Consider the following 18,494-nt stretch of genomic DNA (forward strand, 5'->3'; position numbering starts at 1 on the left):
ATGGCTCAGGTATGCAGAGTGGGTGGGAATAGGTTGAATTAAGCAGAGAAATGATAACAAAGGAGGATTTAAATAAATGAATACCTAGTACTGGTTTACTTGAAGAATGAGTATGGGAGAAGAATGGGTTCCAACTAGGGAGAATGTAATTAAATTCTAGGGACAGAGGACACATGTAGATAATAGTTTAGGATGAACTGGCCACCTACATAACCCTAAAACATACTCATTCCATGCACTGGTGAGGGAGGTAGCATTTGCTTTTATAGAAGAAACAGTTGTTTCCACCAAGAAGTTAGGACTTACTTTGATTTTAGAAGACAAAAAAGAATAAGAAAGCCTTAGGACTCAAAGGAAATAGGCTGACACCCAGCATTATCCTTCAGTGCAGGGGTTTCCTGACCTAGGTCTGGCATCTAATTTTCCTAGAACTGTTAATGCAAACCCATCTGTTTATACATGTAAAACAGGCATTTATACAGGCATCCTGGACTACTGCCCTACCCTCCAGTTTAGGGAAGACTCCTAGCTTTTATCTGATTTTTCAAAGAAGTCTATCATCCATGAAATGTTTAGCAACCCTTGGTTTAGATGCTGATTTGAACTGCCAGCCAAAGAGTGAAAAAGTCTCTTTACTGGGAAAGCAGGAGAGGACTTGGGCTGGCTAGGGACAAAGAGCAGAGAACTAGTGAAAGCTCTCTCCAACTGTCAGAACTGGACTCAATTCAAAGGCAGACAGATCTGGGAAGCCTAGGAGAGGAGAAGGCTAAAAAGGCTAATAAGCAAGCCTCAGTTACTATAGAAGCAACAGGCTGATGCAACCAGAATAAATCCTAGGATGGCTCAGAAGGCTCAAGGTCTCTCTCTAAAGATCCTCAATAGCATGAAGCTTTTTATCCCTTTCTAGAAAAAAAAAAAAATCTATATAGGACCAAATACAGAACAAAAGAAAAAGCAGAAATATATTAATGGATATCCCTTTTATACTTTTGTCAATTCTAGTTATTTTTATACTTGAAACAAGTTTTTTCTAACCTTGTCAGATGGTAGATGTCTGAATTTAAAGTCTTACATTTTATTACCCAGTTTTAGGCAATATTTTCACATCTTGGCACTTACAATTACTGAAGGGGTGGTTTAAGTTTAATATTATTATCCTTAGTGACTGAATTAAAGCATAAATTACAGATTTACAAACTGTTGTTCATGTAGAAATGAAAGAACACATTCACTGTCATTTCTCACAGGTACTAATTTATAGAAATGAAAAATTTGAACTTATTTTTTTACTTAAAAAAGAAACTCATCTTTGAAATAATGACATTATTGCAAATAAAGAATGATATTACTTCAAATAAATGAAAAATGGCTCTTAACTTCACATATGGTGAACAAATCCTTCATGTATTTCAAAATACATTTAAAAATCCTTCTAACGTGATTCCTGAAGCTTCACAATCCCCCGCCAGTAACACTTTGGGGAAAATGTTTGACGAATCAATTACCTCACAGGAAGAGTCCGATCACCTTTCCTTCTGTCCATTTCTCTTTGGGGAACAGGATACCAGCGAAAGTTGAGCTTCCAGTTGAACCCGCCGTAGGTCATGTCAGAACCTGCCATGTACTCGAAAGTGTCATCACTGATCACATCTATGATGGGACAGACCACTGTCTTCCTGGAATCATAAAAGCAGATGAAAAATCTTTGAAAACTTTCCTTTTTGAGGTCTGTCATAACAACTACATAACAAGTATACACTAAGTGTTTTTAAAATAAAAATGCATTCTATAATGTTAAGGACAATGGTGAAAAAAAATCCCCCACTCTATCCTGCTAAGCTAGCATCATTTATCCTATTTATTTATAACCCATCGAAAATAACCTTCCACCTCTTTTCCATTCAGACTTTTTACATTTTTTGCCACATGAAAAGTACTTCAAATATTTCTACAGTATTAAAAAATAACACTTTTAATGACTACCTATTTAACAGTTTTAAGCTAATAACTTTCTTAAAAAATAGACTTTTGGACATTTGTGTTTTTATAGATTTTTGCTATTAAGAAACTAAGGGGTCATGTTCATATATATATTTTCACTTCTGCTTGAAGAGTAAACTTCTAGGAGTAAGACTAGTAAATTAAAGGAAAGAATTTTTTGTGGCACTGCTCATTACTGCTTTCCCAAAGTGTTTTATGTAGATGTATATACAGCTTTCTTATAATGCCATCAACTTTGGATGCTATTTTCTTGCAACTGTGTAATTATAATAATGTTAAACAGTATCTCTGGGTTTAAAAAAATTTATATTTTCTAATTATGAGAATGAGTACTTTTTATTGCAGTTTGTATTTCTTCATATAAATTGTCCAATCATACACACTAAAATTTTTTTCCTTTTGGTTATTGCAATTTTTATGAACCTGAAAAACCACCCATGACCACAGCTCCTTCTAAGGAACACTGCCCCTCTCAGAGCCCTTGGGAGCCACATTTTAGAGTATCCTCCCCATCTGACTGGTGTCTTATTTAAGAAATCTTTCCTTACTCCCAAATCATCTTCTCCTATATTATCTTCAAAATGAATTGTATTTTTGCCTTTCACATTTGTCTTTAGCCTTCATGAAACTGCCTTTGGATTTTCATGCAGCAAGTACCCAACTTCGTTTATCTTCCTTATGGGAGACCAACTGTCCTAGTGCTCCTTACCTCACAGTCTGCTGCAACCATAAGGGCCAGCTCTGTCTTAAGTTTTCACGTGAACAGGGACTGGCTCTGTTTCACTAGTCTAACCCTGCATCAACACATCACTGCCACAATTAAATAGCTTTAAAATAAGTCTTGATATCTAGTAGGACAGGCCCAGTTGTACTTGACTCTTCTTTTTCATGGGTATTTTAGCTACTGTTTTAAAAAAAATATTTATTCCCATATAAATGTCAGCATCAGCCAGTTTCTCCAATAAAATTCTGCTGAGATTTCAATTAAAAACACATTGATTTATAGATCAAGGTGAGGAAAAATGACATTTTTATATTGACTTTTCTATCCATTAACATTACCCTTCTCTCTGCTCAGATTATTTTCCAGTGAATTTCAACAATTTTCAATTTCATGCATCATTTGTTAAACATATTTCTAATCACAGCCTATGATTTCCATTGCTATTATAAATGGTATCATTTCTTCTTTTTACATTATATTTCCTCACTACTCCTGCTGGTATGGAGAAAGCAACCGACTTTTCTGTGGTGATTTTATATTTGGCAACACTGCTAAATTCTTATTATTTCTACTACTTTGTGTATAGATTACTTTTCTCTGTAAAAAACACATCATTTGCAATTGATAGCACTCGTTTTATTTTTCCTTTCCAATTCTTACACCTTTATTTCTTGTATTACTGCAAAATCTAAGGCTTCTAATAATACTGAGTAATACAAATAATTCAGGGCATCCTTATCTTGTGCAAAACACTTTCAACATTTCTCTGTTATGTTTGCCAGTTAACAAGTGTGTATTTAGCTACCCTTTCTAAAATTTGTAAATTTCCATTCTGTAATAGTTTACTAAGTATTTTAAATCACAGACCAATGCTCATTTTAATCATAAATGAACATTTTTTTTTCCTGTATCTACTAAAGTGATTATAGGGTTTTAATGACAGTGTTTTAATCAGTTTCAGAAATACGTTAACATCATCTACTTTGTGAACTGGTTTTGTAACATTAAACTAAACCAAGTAGTAATGATGTGTTATATATACATATATACTGATATGTTATCAGTGTTCCCCCACTTTTTTGGCACCAGAGACTGGTTTCATGGAAGACAGTTTTTCCGTTAAACTGGAGTGGGGGAAGTGTGGGTCTGGGATGATTCAGGTGCATTACATTTATTGTGCATTTTATTTCTATTATTATTACATCAGCTCCACCTCTGATCATCAGGCATTAGGTCCTAGAAGTTGGGGAACCCTGTGTTTTTTATATATGTTGATACACTGTTAATAAATCCCAGCTGGACTCAGTTTGCTGATGGTGTGAGATTTTTGTATTAAGGTTCACCAGTGGGTTTGAATAATTTTCCATGTACTTCTTTTCTGATTTCTTATCAAGGTTATACTAGTCACATAAAACAAGTTGAACTGGTATCCCCTTTTTCTGTATCCTGCTTACAAATTCTCAGGAGAGATCTGTTTTCCCTCCTTCACCCCATATCAAGGTTGAAACAGCCAGGTTGCCTTTGGTGTGATAGAATTCACTTCTCATTCTAACCCAGAAGTACAGACAACAGAAGCCTAGCTTTATGCAGATATTTGCTATTTGTCTTCACACTGTAGGCAGGGCCCTGGCCTTGGCTCCTATCCTCCCAACTGTTTGTCTTTTAAGGTAGAAGATCCATATCCCCTAAGTTCAGCAGGAAACCCTACAAGTGAAAGCTGACTTTAGTGTCTGGACTACTCACTTGTATGTACTTCGTTCTGAGAGCTGCAAAATTTCTTACTTTAGTGCCAACTTGGTGATGCACTTAAAAATGTGTTTTGTATTTATCCAGAATTTAGCTTTTTCAGTTGGAAAAGTTGTTCAGGATACCTCATCTATCATACGGCCCAACTGGAAGTTGTTGTGTTTGTTATTTCAGGCAATTTCTCTTTCATATTTCATATTTCACACTGCTTTCTCCAAGGGTTTAGGCTCCTGCTTCATAAAGGTTACAGACTGTCTTTACACAAAAAAACACTTCCTGAATCAGTCATTTGTTACATACAGAAAACAATTTACAGATATCCTATGTCTTTTTCAGGCAGTGTTCTCCTTCCTGAAGCTACTGTATCTTCTCACTGCCCAGGCAATTCATCTTTGAAAGGGGAGAGATGTAGGTCCAGCATTTGCTTACAAACAGAATGGATGCAATGACAAGCTCCCACTAAGCTCAACTTGGGGACTTCCCAGGTGGCACTAGTACTAAAGAACCCACCTGCCAGTGCAGGAAACATAAGAGACTCGGGTGGTGGGGAAGGTCCCCTGGAGGAGGGCATAGAAACCCGCTCCAGTATTCTTGCCTGGAGAATCCCATGGACAGAGGAGACTGGCAGGTTACAGACCACGGGGTCACAAAGAGTCGGACACGACTGAAGCAACTTAGCATGCACGCATGCTCAACTTGACTAATAAGGGTTTACCCTGCTGAAATCTAAATCTTAATGTTAAGCTGACACAGCCAGCCTCTGGTTGAAACTGCAACGACAAGCAGAAATGCAACAAACCTAGGTCCTGCAGAATGAAGTTAGTTAGGTTTTTTCCTGATATCTAGGAACTAAGCCAGAGCCCAGCAGCAGACAATTCTCTGAAAACTGCATCATGAAAGACTACAACCATGAGCTTGCACTGCTCCAAAAGTTCCACCTGTATTAGCCAAGATTACAGTGCTTATTCTTCATATACAATCAAGCATTTCCGGGGCAACGTGTATCTCCTCACCCTCTTTAACTCTGCGCTACAGGCTGAGAGATACAGCCTCAGTAAAGATGCAGACAGAGAGCAGATGACCTGCCCGCATCCTCATGGCAGCCTTAGAGAGCAGGGACGAGTACAGGGCTTTTTGTCCTACCAGCCCTGAGATAAGTGTCTATATGTTCTGCTCCTGTTCAGTGAAGAGAGCAGACAATAAACATCCTAGCAACACGTTTCCTAACCCATCCTCACTAAAAGACAGTCTACAAACAGCGCTTCCAGGCTTGAGAATGTGGTCTTCACATTTAGTCCAGAGCAGTCTTCATGGCGCTTCTCAGGTGGCTCAGTGATAAATCTGTCTACCAATGCGGGAGACGTGCGTTCGATCCCTGGGGTGGGAGGATCCCTTGGAGAAGGAAATGGGAACCCACTCCAGTATGCTTGCCTGGAAAATCCCATGCACAGAGGGGCCTGGTGGGCTACAGTCCATGGGGTCACGAGAGTTGGACACGACTCAGGAACTGAGCACGAGCATTCTTCAAAGGTATTTAAAAGGAAAACTCAGAAGAAAATATTTTTATATTTATTTTAAAACAGAATTATGCAACTTACCATAGTTTAACACAAAGGCACTGAAAACAATTTATAAATCCCATAAAATTACCTGTCGTGTTTGATCCTGGCTAAGAGAGGCTCCAGCCACCCCACTGTGCACTCACAGTGCGCGTCTAAAAAGGTGATCACTTGGCCTTTAGACACAGCAGCGCCTTTTAACCTAGCTCTGATCAATCCAGAACGCTGCTCCATTCGAATGACGTGAACGGGTACTTTTAATTTTTTCACGTAACTCTCTAGAGGTCTTTTTAAAAAGTCTGAAAAGGAATAAAACAAATAAGAAAATAACACGAAAAATCTGTGAGCTGGCATTGCCCAGGTGGAAAGCAACTTTGGATTGCAGTATTCATTCAACATGTATTTACTGGGCACTGTAGGTGAGGCTCCCTGACTCACAAACCCAGTTCACCCAGGAAGGCTTTTTATTTCCTGACAGAATGTGCCAGAACTGCCTCTCCTTTGTTACGCGAGCCATTAAGGGAGAGCCTCTGGGCTCAGGCTCAGGCTCAGTCAAAGGCATGTTACCACATTTCTTGAAGGAGCTTTCTGTCAGGCTCAATTCTTTTTTTGAAATCATGCTTAAGGATCAGGAACAGAAAGAAGGTGATTCAACAGAATTAAACCCAGACCTCAATAGCGAGAAGGGACGAATACACAATAGCTGTTGAGAGTTCCGAAAGCTGTGTGGTTTCTTTAAAGACAGGAGCGAATCGTCTTACAGACCGTCACAGTCTCTGACTATGCAGTTCTTCTTGCAGGAGGTGGGGAGTGAGGTCAAGCTAGAAGAGAATGCTGGGCTGTAGCTGCAAGACCAAACAGAAACCTTAACAGACCGTTTGGTCCAAGTGAAAGAGCTTTCGAGAGGGAAGGGCAACTAAAGAGAAAAAGAAAATCAGCAGCTATCCTGGAGAGTTCAGAGAGAGGCTGTGCCCTTAAGTCAAGGATTTCCTGCCTCCAGAGTACATAACTGACTTTAAAAGGCAGACAAGGGGGACTTCCCTGGTGGTCCAGTGGCTGAGACTTTGCACCCCAATTCAGGGGGCCCAGGTTCAATCCCTGGTCAGGGAACTAGATCCCACAAGCTGCGACTAAGGATCCTGCATGCTGTAAGGAAGACTGAAGATCCCATGTGCAATGCCTAAAACCTGGTGCAGCCAAATAAATAAATTAAAAGAGAAAAAAGCAGAAAAGCTTCCACTTCCTCAAGGCAACGAGAAGTTGCAGATCAGGTTAGTTTCTGTAGTTATGCCAGAGAAGCAATGGATGGTGGGCAAATGTCTTTCCCACTTGTCCCCATATAAGAAGTACAAGGACAATCTCTCCATGGAAGGAAAATCTTGACATGGAGCTACCAGGATGCCTATGACTACCTCTGTCCATGGGATCTCCATAAGGGTGGTTGGGTATATTATGGGGATAAATTCTAAATGTGGGAACCCAAAGGGCTTCCTACATATTGGAGAGGGAAAGACAAATAGGAGTGAAATGGTTCTTGCTCCCTGGAAGTGGTAAGACCTGACTGATTCAATAATGGAATAATCAGGGCTATGAAAACAGTGAAAGAGAAAAAAGGCCTCTATGTCCACTACACCAGAACACCGATCCTTTCCATGTCTGCTAACACATTTTCTAAAATATCTGGGCTAAAAAGAGTATCTGAAAAATATGGGGAGAACTCCTACCTGATAACCATGATTTTATGAACCAGAAAGCCATAATTTGATTCTAAGTAAAAAGGTGAGGGTGATGCCAATCCCGATGAAAAGCACCATTTTACCCTTTTATGTCTGTTTGGTATAATGCCAGGCTCTTTACAGACTTTATTTCATTAATCCTCATAATGACCCTATGAGATGTTATTAAACCTATTTTAGACATGAAATTCTAAGGCTTAGAATATTAAATGAACTGATCAAGATGACACAGTTTATTAAGGAGTAGATCCAACAGTCAAATCAGGTCTGCCTGACTTCAAAGCCCATCTTTTCACCCACAGCAAGGAATCCTGAAAGGAAACAACCAAGGGAAAAATTCAGGACTGTGGAATTGCCCGACCTGATACACATTTAAACTGCTTTATGTTCAGAGTTTGATGAATCTCATGTGATGAGGTATGAGTTATATTCTAGTACCTTAGACCAGTCAAGTGCAACTGTATCACAACTCATCTCCCAGTAAGTCTTCCTTCCAGAATTAGTTTGAAGTGCATCTTAAGAATCAAAGCAATCTAATCCCTGAGTCCTGTTATCTTTGAAAGTTATGATACTATGTCTTGTCTATCATTAAAATGAAAAATGCATGGTCTGGTAGCTCAAAAAAGTTGCTATTCAACAACTTTTCTTGGCATTTTATTTAACATCTTTGTGGTTCTCATACAATATGACTACAAACTAGGTGTCTTCCTAACAGCTGACAGAGAATTATGTGCTCAGGACTAGGTGGGGGATTCAGTTCAGTTCAGTTGCTCAGTCGTGTCCGACTCTTTGCGACCCCATGAACTGAAGCGCGCCAGGCCTCCCTGTCCATCACCATCTCCCGGAGTTCACTCAAACTCACGTCCATCGAGTCGGTGATGCCATCCAGCCATCTCATCCTCTGTCGTCCCCTTTTCCTCCTGCCCCCAATCCCTCCCAGCATCAGAGTCTTTTCCAATGAGTCAACTCTTTGCATGAGGTGGCCAAATTACTGGAGTTTCAGCTTTAGCATCATTCCTTCCAAAGAACATCCAGGGCTGATCTCCTTCAAAATGGACTGGTTGGATCTCCTTGCAGTCCAAGCAAGGGACTCTCAAGAGTCTTCTCCAACACTACAGTTCAAAAGCATCAATTCTTTGGCACTCAGCTTTCTTCACAGTCCAACTCTCACATCCATACATGACCACTGGAAAAACCATAGCCTTCACTACATGGATCTTTGTTGGCAAAGTAATGTCTCTGCTTTTCAATATGCTATCTAGGTTGGTCATACCTTTTCTTCCAAGGAGTAAGTGTCTTTTAATTTCATGGCTACAGTCACCATCTGCAGTGATTTTGGAGCCTAAAAAAATAAAGTCTTACACTGTTTCCACTGTTTCCCCATCTATTTCCTATGAGGTGATGGGATCAGATGCCATGATCTTCGTTTTCTGAATGTTGAGCTTTAAGCCAACTTTTTCACTCTCCTCTTTCACTTTCATCAAGAGGCTTTTGAGTTCCTCTTCACTTTCTGCCATAAGCGTGCTGTCATCTGCCTATCTGAGGTTATTGATATTTCTCCCGGCAATCTTGATTCCAGCTTGTGTTTCTTCCAGTCCAGCATTTCTCATGATGTACTCTGCACATAAGTTAAATAAGCAGGGTGACAATATACAGCCTTGACATACTCCTTTTCCTATTTGGAACCAGTCTGTTGTTTCATGTCCAGTTCTAACTGTTGCTTCCTGACCTGCATACAGGTTTCTCAAGAGGCAGGTTAGGTGGTCTGGTATTCCCATCTCTTTCAGAATTTTCCACAGTTTATTGTGATCCACACAGTCAAAGGCTTTGGCATAGTCAATAAAGCAGAAGTAGATGTTTTTCTGGAACTCTCTTGCTTTTTCCATGATCCAGCGGATGCTGGCAATTTGATCTCTGTTTCCTCTGCCTTTTCTAAAAGCAGCTTGAACATCTGGAAGTTCATGGTTCACGTACTGCTGAAGCCTCGCTTGGAGAATTTTGAGCATTACTTTACTAGCATGTGAGGGGGATTCAGTTCAGTTCATTCGCTAAGAACTACTTATTCAAAACTCATTTTATGAAAATGAAGCCGTGGGGGTTAACTGATTATGATTAGAAGATACAATGTCATCTAAAAATAAGGGAGAATCTTATTTATTAGGTATCTTTACAGCTATTAGTCTCTAAATGGATCCCAAGGCATCTCTACCTCAGGCAGTGTGAGGCTGGCAGAGTAACGGTCAGGGAAAATTTCGCTGCTCCTGGCAACAACTGAGAAATCTTAGTTAGAACTCAAAAGAGCAAGGAATTTAGAGTGTAATATTAATAAACCTGACTCCTAATCCCTACTTAAATAAGAACCTGTTTCCTTTTGTGTAAAATGAGAAAAACAATAGTCATGTCAGATTAAGAACACTGTATCAATTCTAAGCCTTAAGATACCCTTCTGAGATGACAACTGCATAACTCTGAACACGAACTAGGGATTCATCCAGATTCCGTCTTTATTACAGATCTGTAACAGTAAAGTTATGACAGACAGGAAGCACAAAGCAGTTAAGAGGTCAACCAACCCCCAGGTTTATGGTTAAGTCTCATTTTGCTCTAACAATAAAATAGGGATAATTATAGCACCTACTTCATACTTAACAAATGGAGCTACTGATGTCTCAGCAGGTTAACTGTGAAGTCCAGTACTCTGAGGCCATGAGCAGACTACGCATGCTACACAGCCTAGTTAGGAACTCTATGCAGACAAGGAGGAAAACACAAGGATTAACTGACTGGGGATTACTCTTCCCTTCATTCACTGAATATATTCTGGACTGCTTACTGTGTAACAGGCACTGTGGACACTGGGGAGAAAACAGTGAGCGAACAGTCCTTCCTGATGGAGTTATAGTGCCTGCCTTGGCGGGGGTAAACTGGTAAAGCTCCAGGGGGTGCTGTGGAGTACAGAGTGTTCTGAGAGGTGTTCAGTGGGACATGACCTGGTCTTGCGAGGTCAAGGAAGGCCTCTCTGACTGTAACTTGACTCTGATGAAACATCTGAGCTGAACTGTGGGGATAGGGTGGGCAGGGATTTACAAGATGAGACTGGAGATGCAGGCAAAGACCAGGTCATGCAGGCCTTAGAGGAAAGCTGTTTGCTTGTTTTTAACTGAAGTATAGTTGCAGGCCTCAGAGGAATGATTTTTTTTTAAAGTATAGTTGATTTACAATGTTTTCAGGGGTACAGCAATGTGATTCAGTTACATACAGGTTCTTTTTCATATTTTTTTCAATTGTAGGTTATTATAGGATACTGATATAGTTCCCTGTGTTATATAGTAGGTCTTTGTTTCGAGGAAAGGTTTTCATCAGAGAAGTGATGTGGTCTGGTTTGCATGTTTAAAAGCTTCCTTCAGGGAGACAGTGTTTATGGGGAGACTAGTCTATTTCATCAGCCGGGTGAAAAATAACGATGCCTTGGCTGGGCCTCATGAGTAGGAAGGGGCAGACTTAGAGAGCTGCCTCTGGTTCCTGGGCCCATAGTTACCACCTAAACAAGAAGGTCAGACCATGCTCAGTCTGGGCAGCAGGACTGCAGCTGTGACCACAACAGCACAACGCCCAGTGGTTCCCAAGCATCAGAAGTGGTGATTAGAACACCCGAGGCTTTCGAGGCCAGAAGACACAGAAGAACCAAGTTCTCTGTGAGAGCTGTGCAGTGACACTTCAGACCTGCTTAGTGACTAAGAGCCCTACGGAGCAGGGAGGCAGACACCTGCCCACACGTTTCCAATTACAGGTTCACACAGGCCATGGTGATTCAGGAGGGCCTACATGAGGGAGGAAAAAATAACTGGGATACGTGACTTTCTTTGCCACTTCATGTTGTGGACACATGCATCTTTCTGATTAGGCTATATCCCACAGAAACTTCCTATTTCACACAGCCTTCTCAGGCCTGCAACAAAATGATGGCGAAAACAGGGGGAAATATAAAAACAAATCATTTCATCTGAGGAAAACTCTCTCTCCTTAAGGAACATTCAATTTCAAAAGTTTCAACTTATAAGTCAGTCACTCAGAGGACAGAAATGTTTTTATATATCGCTGCTAAACTAACTCTGGCTAATTTTCTAAAGAGGGATTAATTAATTCCTAGCTACCAATTATTCAGGTGAAATTTATATGTCTACTGTCAATAGTAATTACTTAAGTGTGGCATTCTTAATTTATAACCGCTCTCATCCATTTTGACATTAATTATAGTAGATATTATTATTAAATGTTTTATGCAATTATAAACTATCTCCTTGATTAGATTAAGGAAGTAAGCTACAAAGCCCTTGAGACAGCAAGGCTATAACTTATTTATTTTTACTTCTACAATCTGGCAAAGGAAGATGATTTAAATTGTTATCAGTGTGCAAATTAATCCCAATAGTTAAGATAGGAAGTAATTAAATTTCATCATGCTTAAATGTATATGTTTAGTGTGGGCATAGGAAGGAGAAGGTATAATACTTGACTAAACTATCTTAGCATATGCAATGAGAGATTAGGCAAGAAAGGTGAAGATAACAACCAAAAAAGGTTGAAAAGATAAGTCATGAAGTTTCAAGCTGCTTAAGGAGGGAAGAGCCATTTTCTGTAGTTCCCTTCAAATTTTTCTCATGTGAGTATAGGAATATTGGAGAAAGCACATGACACCAATGATCCTAAACAGCTGTGCTGTGAAAAACAAAAAAGCCCGTGAAAAATTCTGAGATTCGTGGAAGAATGTCTGGGCCAGAGCCACTGCAGAGACTCATCATGAGATCAGAGACATACTATACACCACTTTCCCACAAGGCCCTTCATCACCCTTTTATGCACCACGCCTGACCTTGGGAATGGAGAAAATGGCAAGATCTAGGAAGAACCTGGAGAGCCTGGACTCGCCCAGCTGAGGCTCTGCTCTGCTGGCAGGGACGATTCCCACTGTCCGTGCACTAAATCTCTCTTCATGGCTCTAAATCAGAGCCAGTCTTTCTCCACCGACTCCAGGCTGAGCTTCCCACAGAGAAAATCCTGACAAAATTGTGGTTTTTTTTTTTCCTCCCCCACTGTTATGCATAAATTTTTACAGTTATCTCTTTTTAAAACAAGATTAAGATGTGATACAACTAAATGCTAATTAATATTTTAAGTTTCACAAGGCTGTAAACTGTTTGCATATGTGAGTGAGTCCAAATGTCATAAATAAATTTTAGGATAAATTAGAAGCTCGTATAAAATTATCAGGTTAAACTGATAGCAACTGTCACTGACAGCAGCTAGTTCTATAAGCACTAATGACAAAACATGTAGGTTACTGGCATTAAAATGTAAACTTTACCTCTTTCACTGGCATCATCTACTAGAACGATTTCCTCTAGCATGTGTCTTGGTGAGCGATTAATGACGCTGTGGACAGTTCGCAGAAGTGTGCTCCAAGCCTCATTGTGGAAAACAATCACCACACTGGTTGTAGGAAGGTTATCTGGATACACCTTTGTTTTACACCTGGAAACAAAGCAAATGCCTTTGTAAAACTGTTAAGACAGCAAAATCCAGTAACCCACACTAGGACGGCTGACAGAGGAATAAAGGCAGTTGGCTCTAGGGCTCTAGTGGCGCAACTCTCAGTAACTTCTCATTTATTTAGGTTTTGGTTAATGTCGCATTTAATAAAACAGTACCTAAAGTTATAGATGCTTAGACTAAAACTATTTTAAAGATGTTAATCATATTCTTAAAATCAGGCACCTCTCCTGATATATCTTCTGTGGATTCATTTCAATGGAGAATGTACTAAGGCCATATCACTACTCCCAAAGTGAATGGGTCTCAAGAATCCCATTAGACAAAAAGTCAGAACTGCTACAGGCTAATAGCTGAATAATCTAAGCAAAAGATTCCCTTCCACAAAGGAAGTAAACTAGTATTTACTGAGTATCTACTAAGCACCAGGCACTGAAGCTTCCTAATAGCTTTGTGAGGTACTTGGAGCCACAATTCACAGATGAGAAGCCAAGGACGGACCCAGACAGGGAGTGGCAGGGCCTGATTGTGAGTTTCACAATCTTGATGCTGCCATTCCACAACGCAATTTCAGCACACATCTTGTTCAGTATAGACTGTGTCTAGAAATGTAGTCATTGGAAAAGACCAAACACACCCAAAATATCGGCACACAGAATCAATAAACTAGTTCTACATGGTCTCATCTTTCAGTCTTGTGAGCTAGATGAAACCACTAGAAACGGACTACCCGAGGGCAACAACAGCACTAAGTAACCAGACATCAAGCCATGTGTTCCAGGACATTCTAACATTGCTTAACTGAATCCTATTAAGTCATGAGTCTCCTTGTTTCACAAACTAATCCTACTTATTATTATGAGTACTGGGAAACAGAATACAGCCATGGTGACTACAAAGCTAGCTTACAGAAACAACAAAAAGAACAAAACCCCCGGAGACTCAGAGGATGACTAGGTAAACCTGGCATGTACAAACAGTACTGCTAGCTGGGAAGCCAGCTGGGTGCACAACCGGGAACCAACAGGAAGATGACCGAAAACTCGGAGGTGCCGGCTCTGCAGAAGAGGAGTGGTAAGTCAGATTTATTACTAGGACGACAGGTTAAGGAACTAAATTCTGAAGTTGTATGGAAAGGAAGTAAAGCTACGCAACACTGGAAAAAAAGACTAAAATGGAAATCATTCACAGCAGGATGGAAGAATCAGAAAGCAGAGTGAGTATTAGAACCCAGAACAGATGACAAAAAGGATGCCAATTTCCTAAATCAAACAACTGAATTTAATCATTCAGAGAAATACAAACTCACAAACATTCTCCCAGGACTTCCCTGGTGTTACAGTGGGTAAGAAGCTACCTGCCAACGCAGGGGACATGGGTCCCATCCCCGGTCTGGGCAGATTCCACATGCTGCAGAGCAACGAAGCCCATGTGCCACAACCACTGAGCCCACGCTCTAGGGCCCGTGACCACAGCTACTGAGCCTGCGTGCTGCAGCTACTGAAGTCTGTGCGCCCAGAGCCTGTGCTCGGCAACAAGAGGGGCCACCGCAGTGAGAAGTCTGCACACTGCAATGAAGAGTAGCCCCACTCGTCACCAACTAGAGAAAGCCCTCATGCCGCAGTGAAGACCCCATGCATAATAAGTAATAAGTACACAGTAAGGAAGTAATAAGACAATAAAATAACAAATAAATAAAAGGTATTTTAAAAACCCACACAATTTCATAAAAAAACAAAACAAAACAAAACGGAAAAACAGAGAAAATATGGGAAAATCTTTATAAATGATCACAGACATGTAAACACACACACACATACTCCAGCATTCCAGCTAAGCTTCTCCCCTGAAGGGGCCACCTGTCCTTGTGGGGCTGGAGAGAAGGTAACCCTTTGAGAGAAGGAGACGCCGAGCTAAGGATGAGCACAGGCTGTATTATGAAGCCATCTTCTTCTACTGTGTCCCAACTGAGCACATCCTTGGGGAAGAAAACTCGCAAGTGGAAGGCCATGTTGCTTTATTTTTTTTTTTTCCATGTTGCTTTAAAAACAAACAAAACAGAAGGACCACACACAGACTTAACAACAGGGTGTGGGTTAGGAAGAGAGGGAAAAGAAGACTCTTAACTTTTTACTGAAATATATAAACAAGTTGATAACTATAAGTATACAGTTCAATGAGTTTCTACAAAGTGAATGCATTAAGGAGTCAGCACCCAGAAGAAACAAGACCATTACCAACCCCACGGAGGCTCCCGCTGCACCCGTTCCCAAGGTGACCACTCCTGTGGACCGCTAGCATTACAGATTAATTTTGTCTTCTTAACAACTTTATTTAAAAGGAATAATACAGAGCAGTGGTTTTCAGGGCTTCCCAGGTGGGCTAGTGGTAAAGAATACGCCTGCCAATGTAGGAGATGCAAGAGATGTGGGTCGGGGAGATTCCCTGGAGGAGGGCATGGCAACCCACTCCAGTATTCTTGCCTGGAGAATCTCATGGACAGAGGAGCCTGGGGGTAACAGTTCATGGGGTTGCCAAGAGCTGGACATGACTGAAGTGACCTAGTACACACACAAGACATGGGAGCAACCTAAATGTCTATCAATAGATGAATGGATAAAGAATATATATAATGGAATATTATTCAGCCATAAAGAGAGTGAAATAATACCATGCACACCAACATGGATGGACCCAGAGATTATCGTTGAGTGCTAAGATGCTTCAGTCATGTCTGACTCTTTGCAACCCTATGTACTGTAGCCCACCTGGCTCCTCTGTCCACCAGATTCTCCAGGCAAGAATACTGGAGTGGGTTGCCATGCCTTCCTCCAGGGACTCTTCCGACCCAGGGACAGAACCAGTTGTCTCTTGTCTCCTGCATTAGGAGGCAGGTCTTTACCACTAGTGCCACCTGGGGAGTCGAGAGATTATCATACTAAATGAAATAAGTCATAAAGAGAAAACAAATACCATATGATATCACTTGTAAGTGGAATCTAAAATATGATACAGATGAACATATCTACAAAGTAAAAATAGACTCGCAGATTCACAAAATAAACCAAACAAATACCAAAGAGGAAAGGGGGTGAGAGAGGGGTAATAGAAGTTTGAGATTAGCATATACAAACGACTATATATAAAACAAACAATAAGGTCCTACTATATAGCACAGGGAACTATTTTCAATGCCTTCTAATAATCCATAATGAAAAATAATATGTATTTATATAAAACTGAATCACTTTGCTATACAACTGAAACTAACATGACATTGTAAATCAACTATACTTCAGTAAAATAAAATTTAAAAAGAGCCATTTTCATATGGGTCTATTTCTGAGCGTTCTATCTTATCCCATTAATCCATACATCTAACTTTTTGCCAACATCATAACTGCAGCTTTATAGAAAGTTTTTGAATTGGGTAATGTATTTCCTCCAAATTTATTCATTTTCAAATTTATTTTAGTTATTCTATTTTTTTTTTGCGTTTTCAAATAAAAATTTAAATCCCTTGCTCGGATTCTGATGGAATTTCACCGAACATCTACTGAGGAGAATTGACATCTTTTTCTTGAGGGGCTACTATGCATCTGTTTTTAAAGAACATTTTTATTTTTAATTGGAGGATGACTGTGTTACAATGTTGTGTTGCTTCCTGCCATACAACACTGTGACTCAGCCGTAAGTATACATATGTCCCCTCCGTCTTGAACCTCCCCTCCTACCCCCACCCCATCCTACCTCTAGGTTGTCACAGAGCACTGGGTGAGCTTTCTGTGTTACACAGCAACTTCCCACTAGCTATCTATTTTACACAGGGTAATGTATATGTTTCAGTGTTACTCTCTCAGTTTCATCCCATTCTCTTCTTCCCCTGCTGTGTCCACAAGTCTCTATGTCTGTGTCTTACGTGTCTATGTGTGTGTCTATGTATTCCTGTCCTGCAAATTAGTTCATCAGTACAATTTTCCTAGATTCCATATATATGCATTAATATATGATATTTTTCATGCTGACTTACTTCACTGTAACAGGCTGCAGGTTCACCTACCTCACTAGAACTAACTCAGATTTATTCCTTTTTATGCCTGAGTAATATTCCACTGTACATACAGACCACACCTTTCATCCACTCATCTGTCAATGGACATCTATGCTTCCATGTCAGGACACTGCCTCCGTATCCTGACTATTGTAAACAGTGCTTCAGTGAACACTGGGGTACATGTGTCTTTTTGAATTATGATTTTCTCAGGGTATGTGCCAAGCAGTGGGACTGCTGGGCCACATGGTAATTTTATTCCTAGTGTTTTAAGGAACCCCTGTACTGGAGAACTGACATCTTTTACGTTGAGTCTTCCAACACAGCTAGAAAATGAGGCTTCAGTTTCCTCTCTCTGCTGCCTATTTTCCAAGACTGCACCTGTGTTTCAGGTCAAACTGTGGGAGACAGAAAGAGAAAAGCAATGGGAATCTACACATGCTCTGGAGAGCAGAGTTCTTCCAGTCAGAGAGGATTTCCCTTCCTCAGGCTGCCGCCCTGGCCGCTGCTCTCACGGCTGTGTGCCTCGACAATACTGCCTAGGGGCTGAGAGCATAGGGAAGATTTAAAAAAAAAAAAAAAGAGTTAAAAAAAGCGAACCTTAAGACACCCTCTTTTTGTATCTCAGACCAGAGAGGGCTACTTTTGGGGCTCTCTTTCTGTACCCACAGTGCACTTCTGAGTTTTGGACTAGTAGAATTTTGAGAAGCAGCAGGAAGCAGGCATCCTTTGCTTGCTTCTGACCTTAGCAGGGAGGAGTCCAGTCTTGTTCCATAAAGTGTGATGTGACATTAGAAGCACAATCCATAAAAGAAACAACTGATAAATATGACTTCATTAAAATTAAATTTTTTGTGCCAATGAGCACATTCTGTACCTAAAGGTATCATTAAGCCATTAAGGAAATGGAAACCACAAGCCACAAACTAAGAAAATATTTCGAAATCACATGTCTGATATTTATAATTTGTCCAGAATATATAGAGTTCTTGCAACTCAGCAACAGGAAATCAAATAATCTTAACTTACAATGGGCAACATATTTGAAAAGACATTTCATTAAAGATATAAAAATGGCTGATAAGTACATAAAAAGATCCTCAATATCATTAGAGAAACCCCAATTA

The 18,494-nt window shown here is 40.2% G+C and overlaps 1 protein-coding gene across 4 annotated transcripts in view; it reads right to left on the minus strand.

Moving 5' to 3' along the window:
- The window catches only part of GALNT1 (polypeptide N-acetylgalactosaminyltransferase 1), a 120,644-nt gene that overhangs the window by 23,248 nt on the left and 78,902 nt on the right, over window positions 1-18,494 (minus strand). For all 4 annotated transcript variants that reach the window (XM_069568708.1, XM_069568710.1, XM_069568709.1 and 1 more), the window contains 3 exons: window positions 13,132-13,298; window positions 6,122-6,329; window positions 1,506-1,676 (listed from right to left, as the gene is read on the minus strand). In XM_069568708.1, coding sequence (XP_069424809.1) covers window positions 1,506-1,676; window positions 6,122-6,329; window positions 13,132-13,298 — 546 coding nt within the window. The remainder of the gene's footprint in view (window positions 1-1,505; window positions 1,677-6,121; window positions 6,330-13,131; window positions 13,299-18,494) is intronic.

Source organism: Ovis canadensis, chromosome 23, assembly GCF_042477335.2.
Source record: "Ovis canadensis isolate MfBH-ARS-UI-01 breed Bighorn chromosome 23, ARS-UI_OviCan_v2, whole genome shotgun sequence".
Classification (NCBI taxonomy): Eukaryota; Metazoa; Chordata; class Mammalia; order Artiodactyla; family Bovidae; genus Ovis; species Ovis canadensis.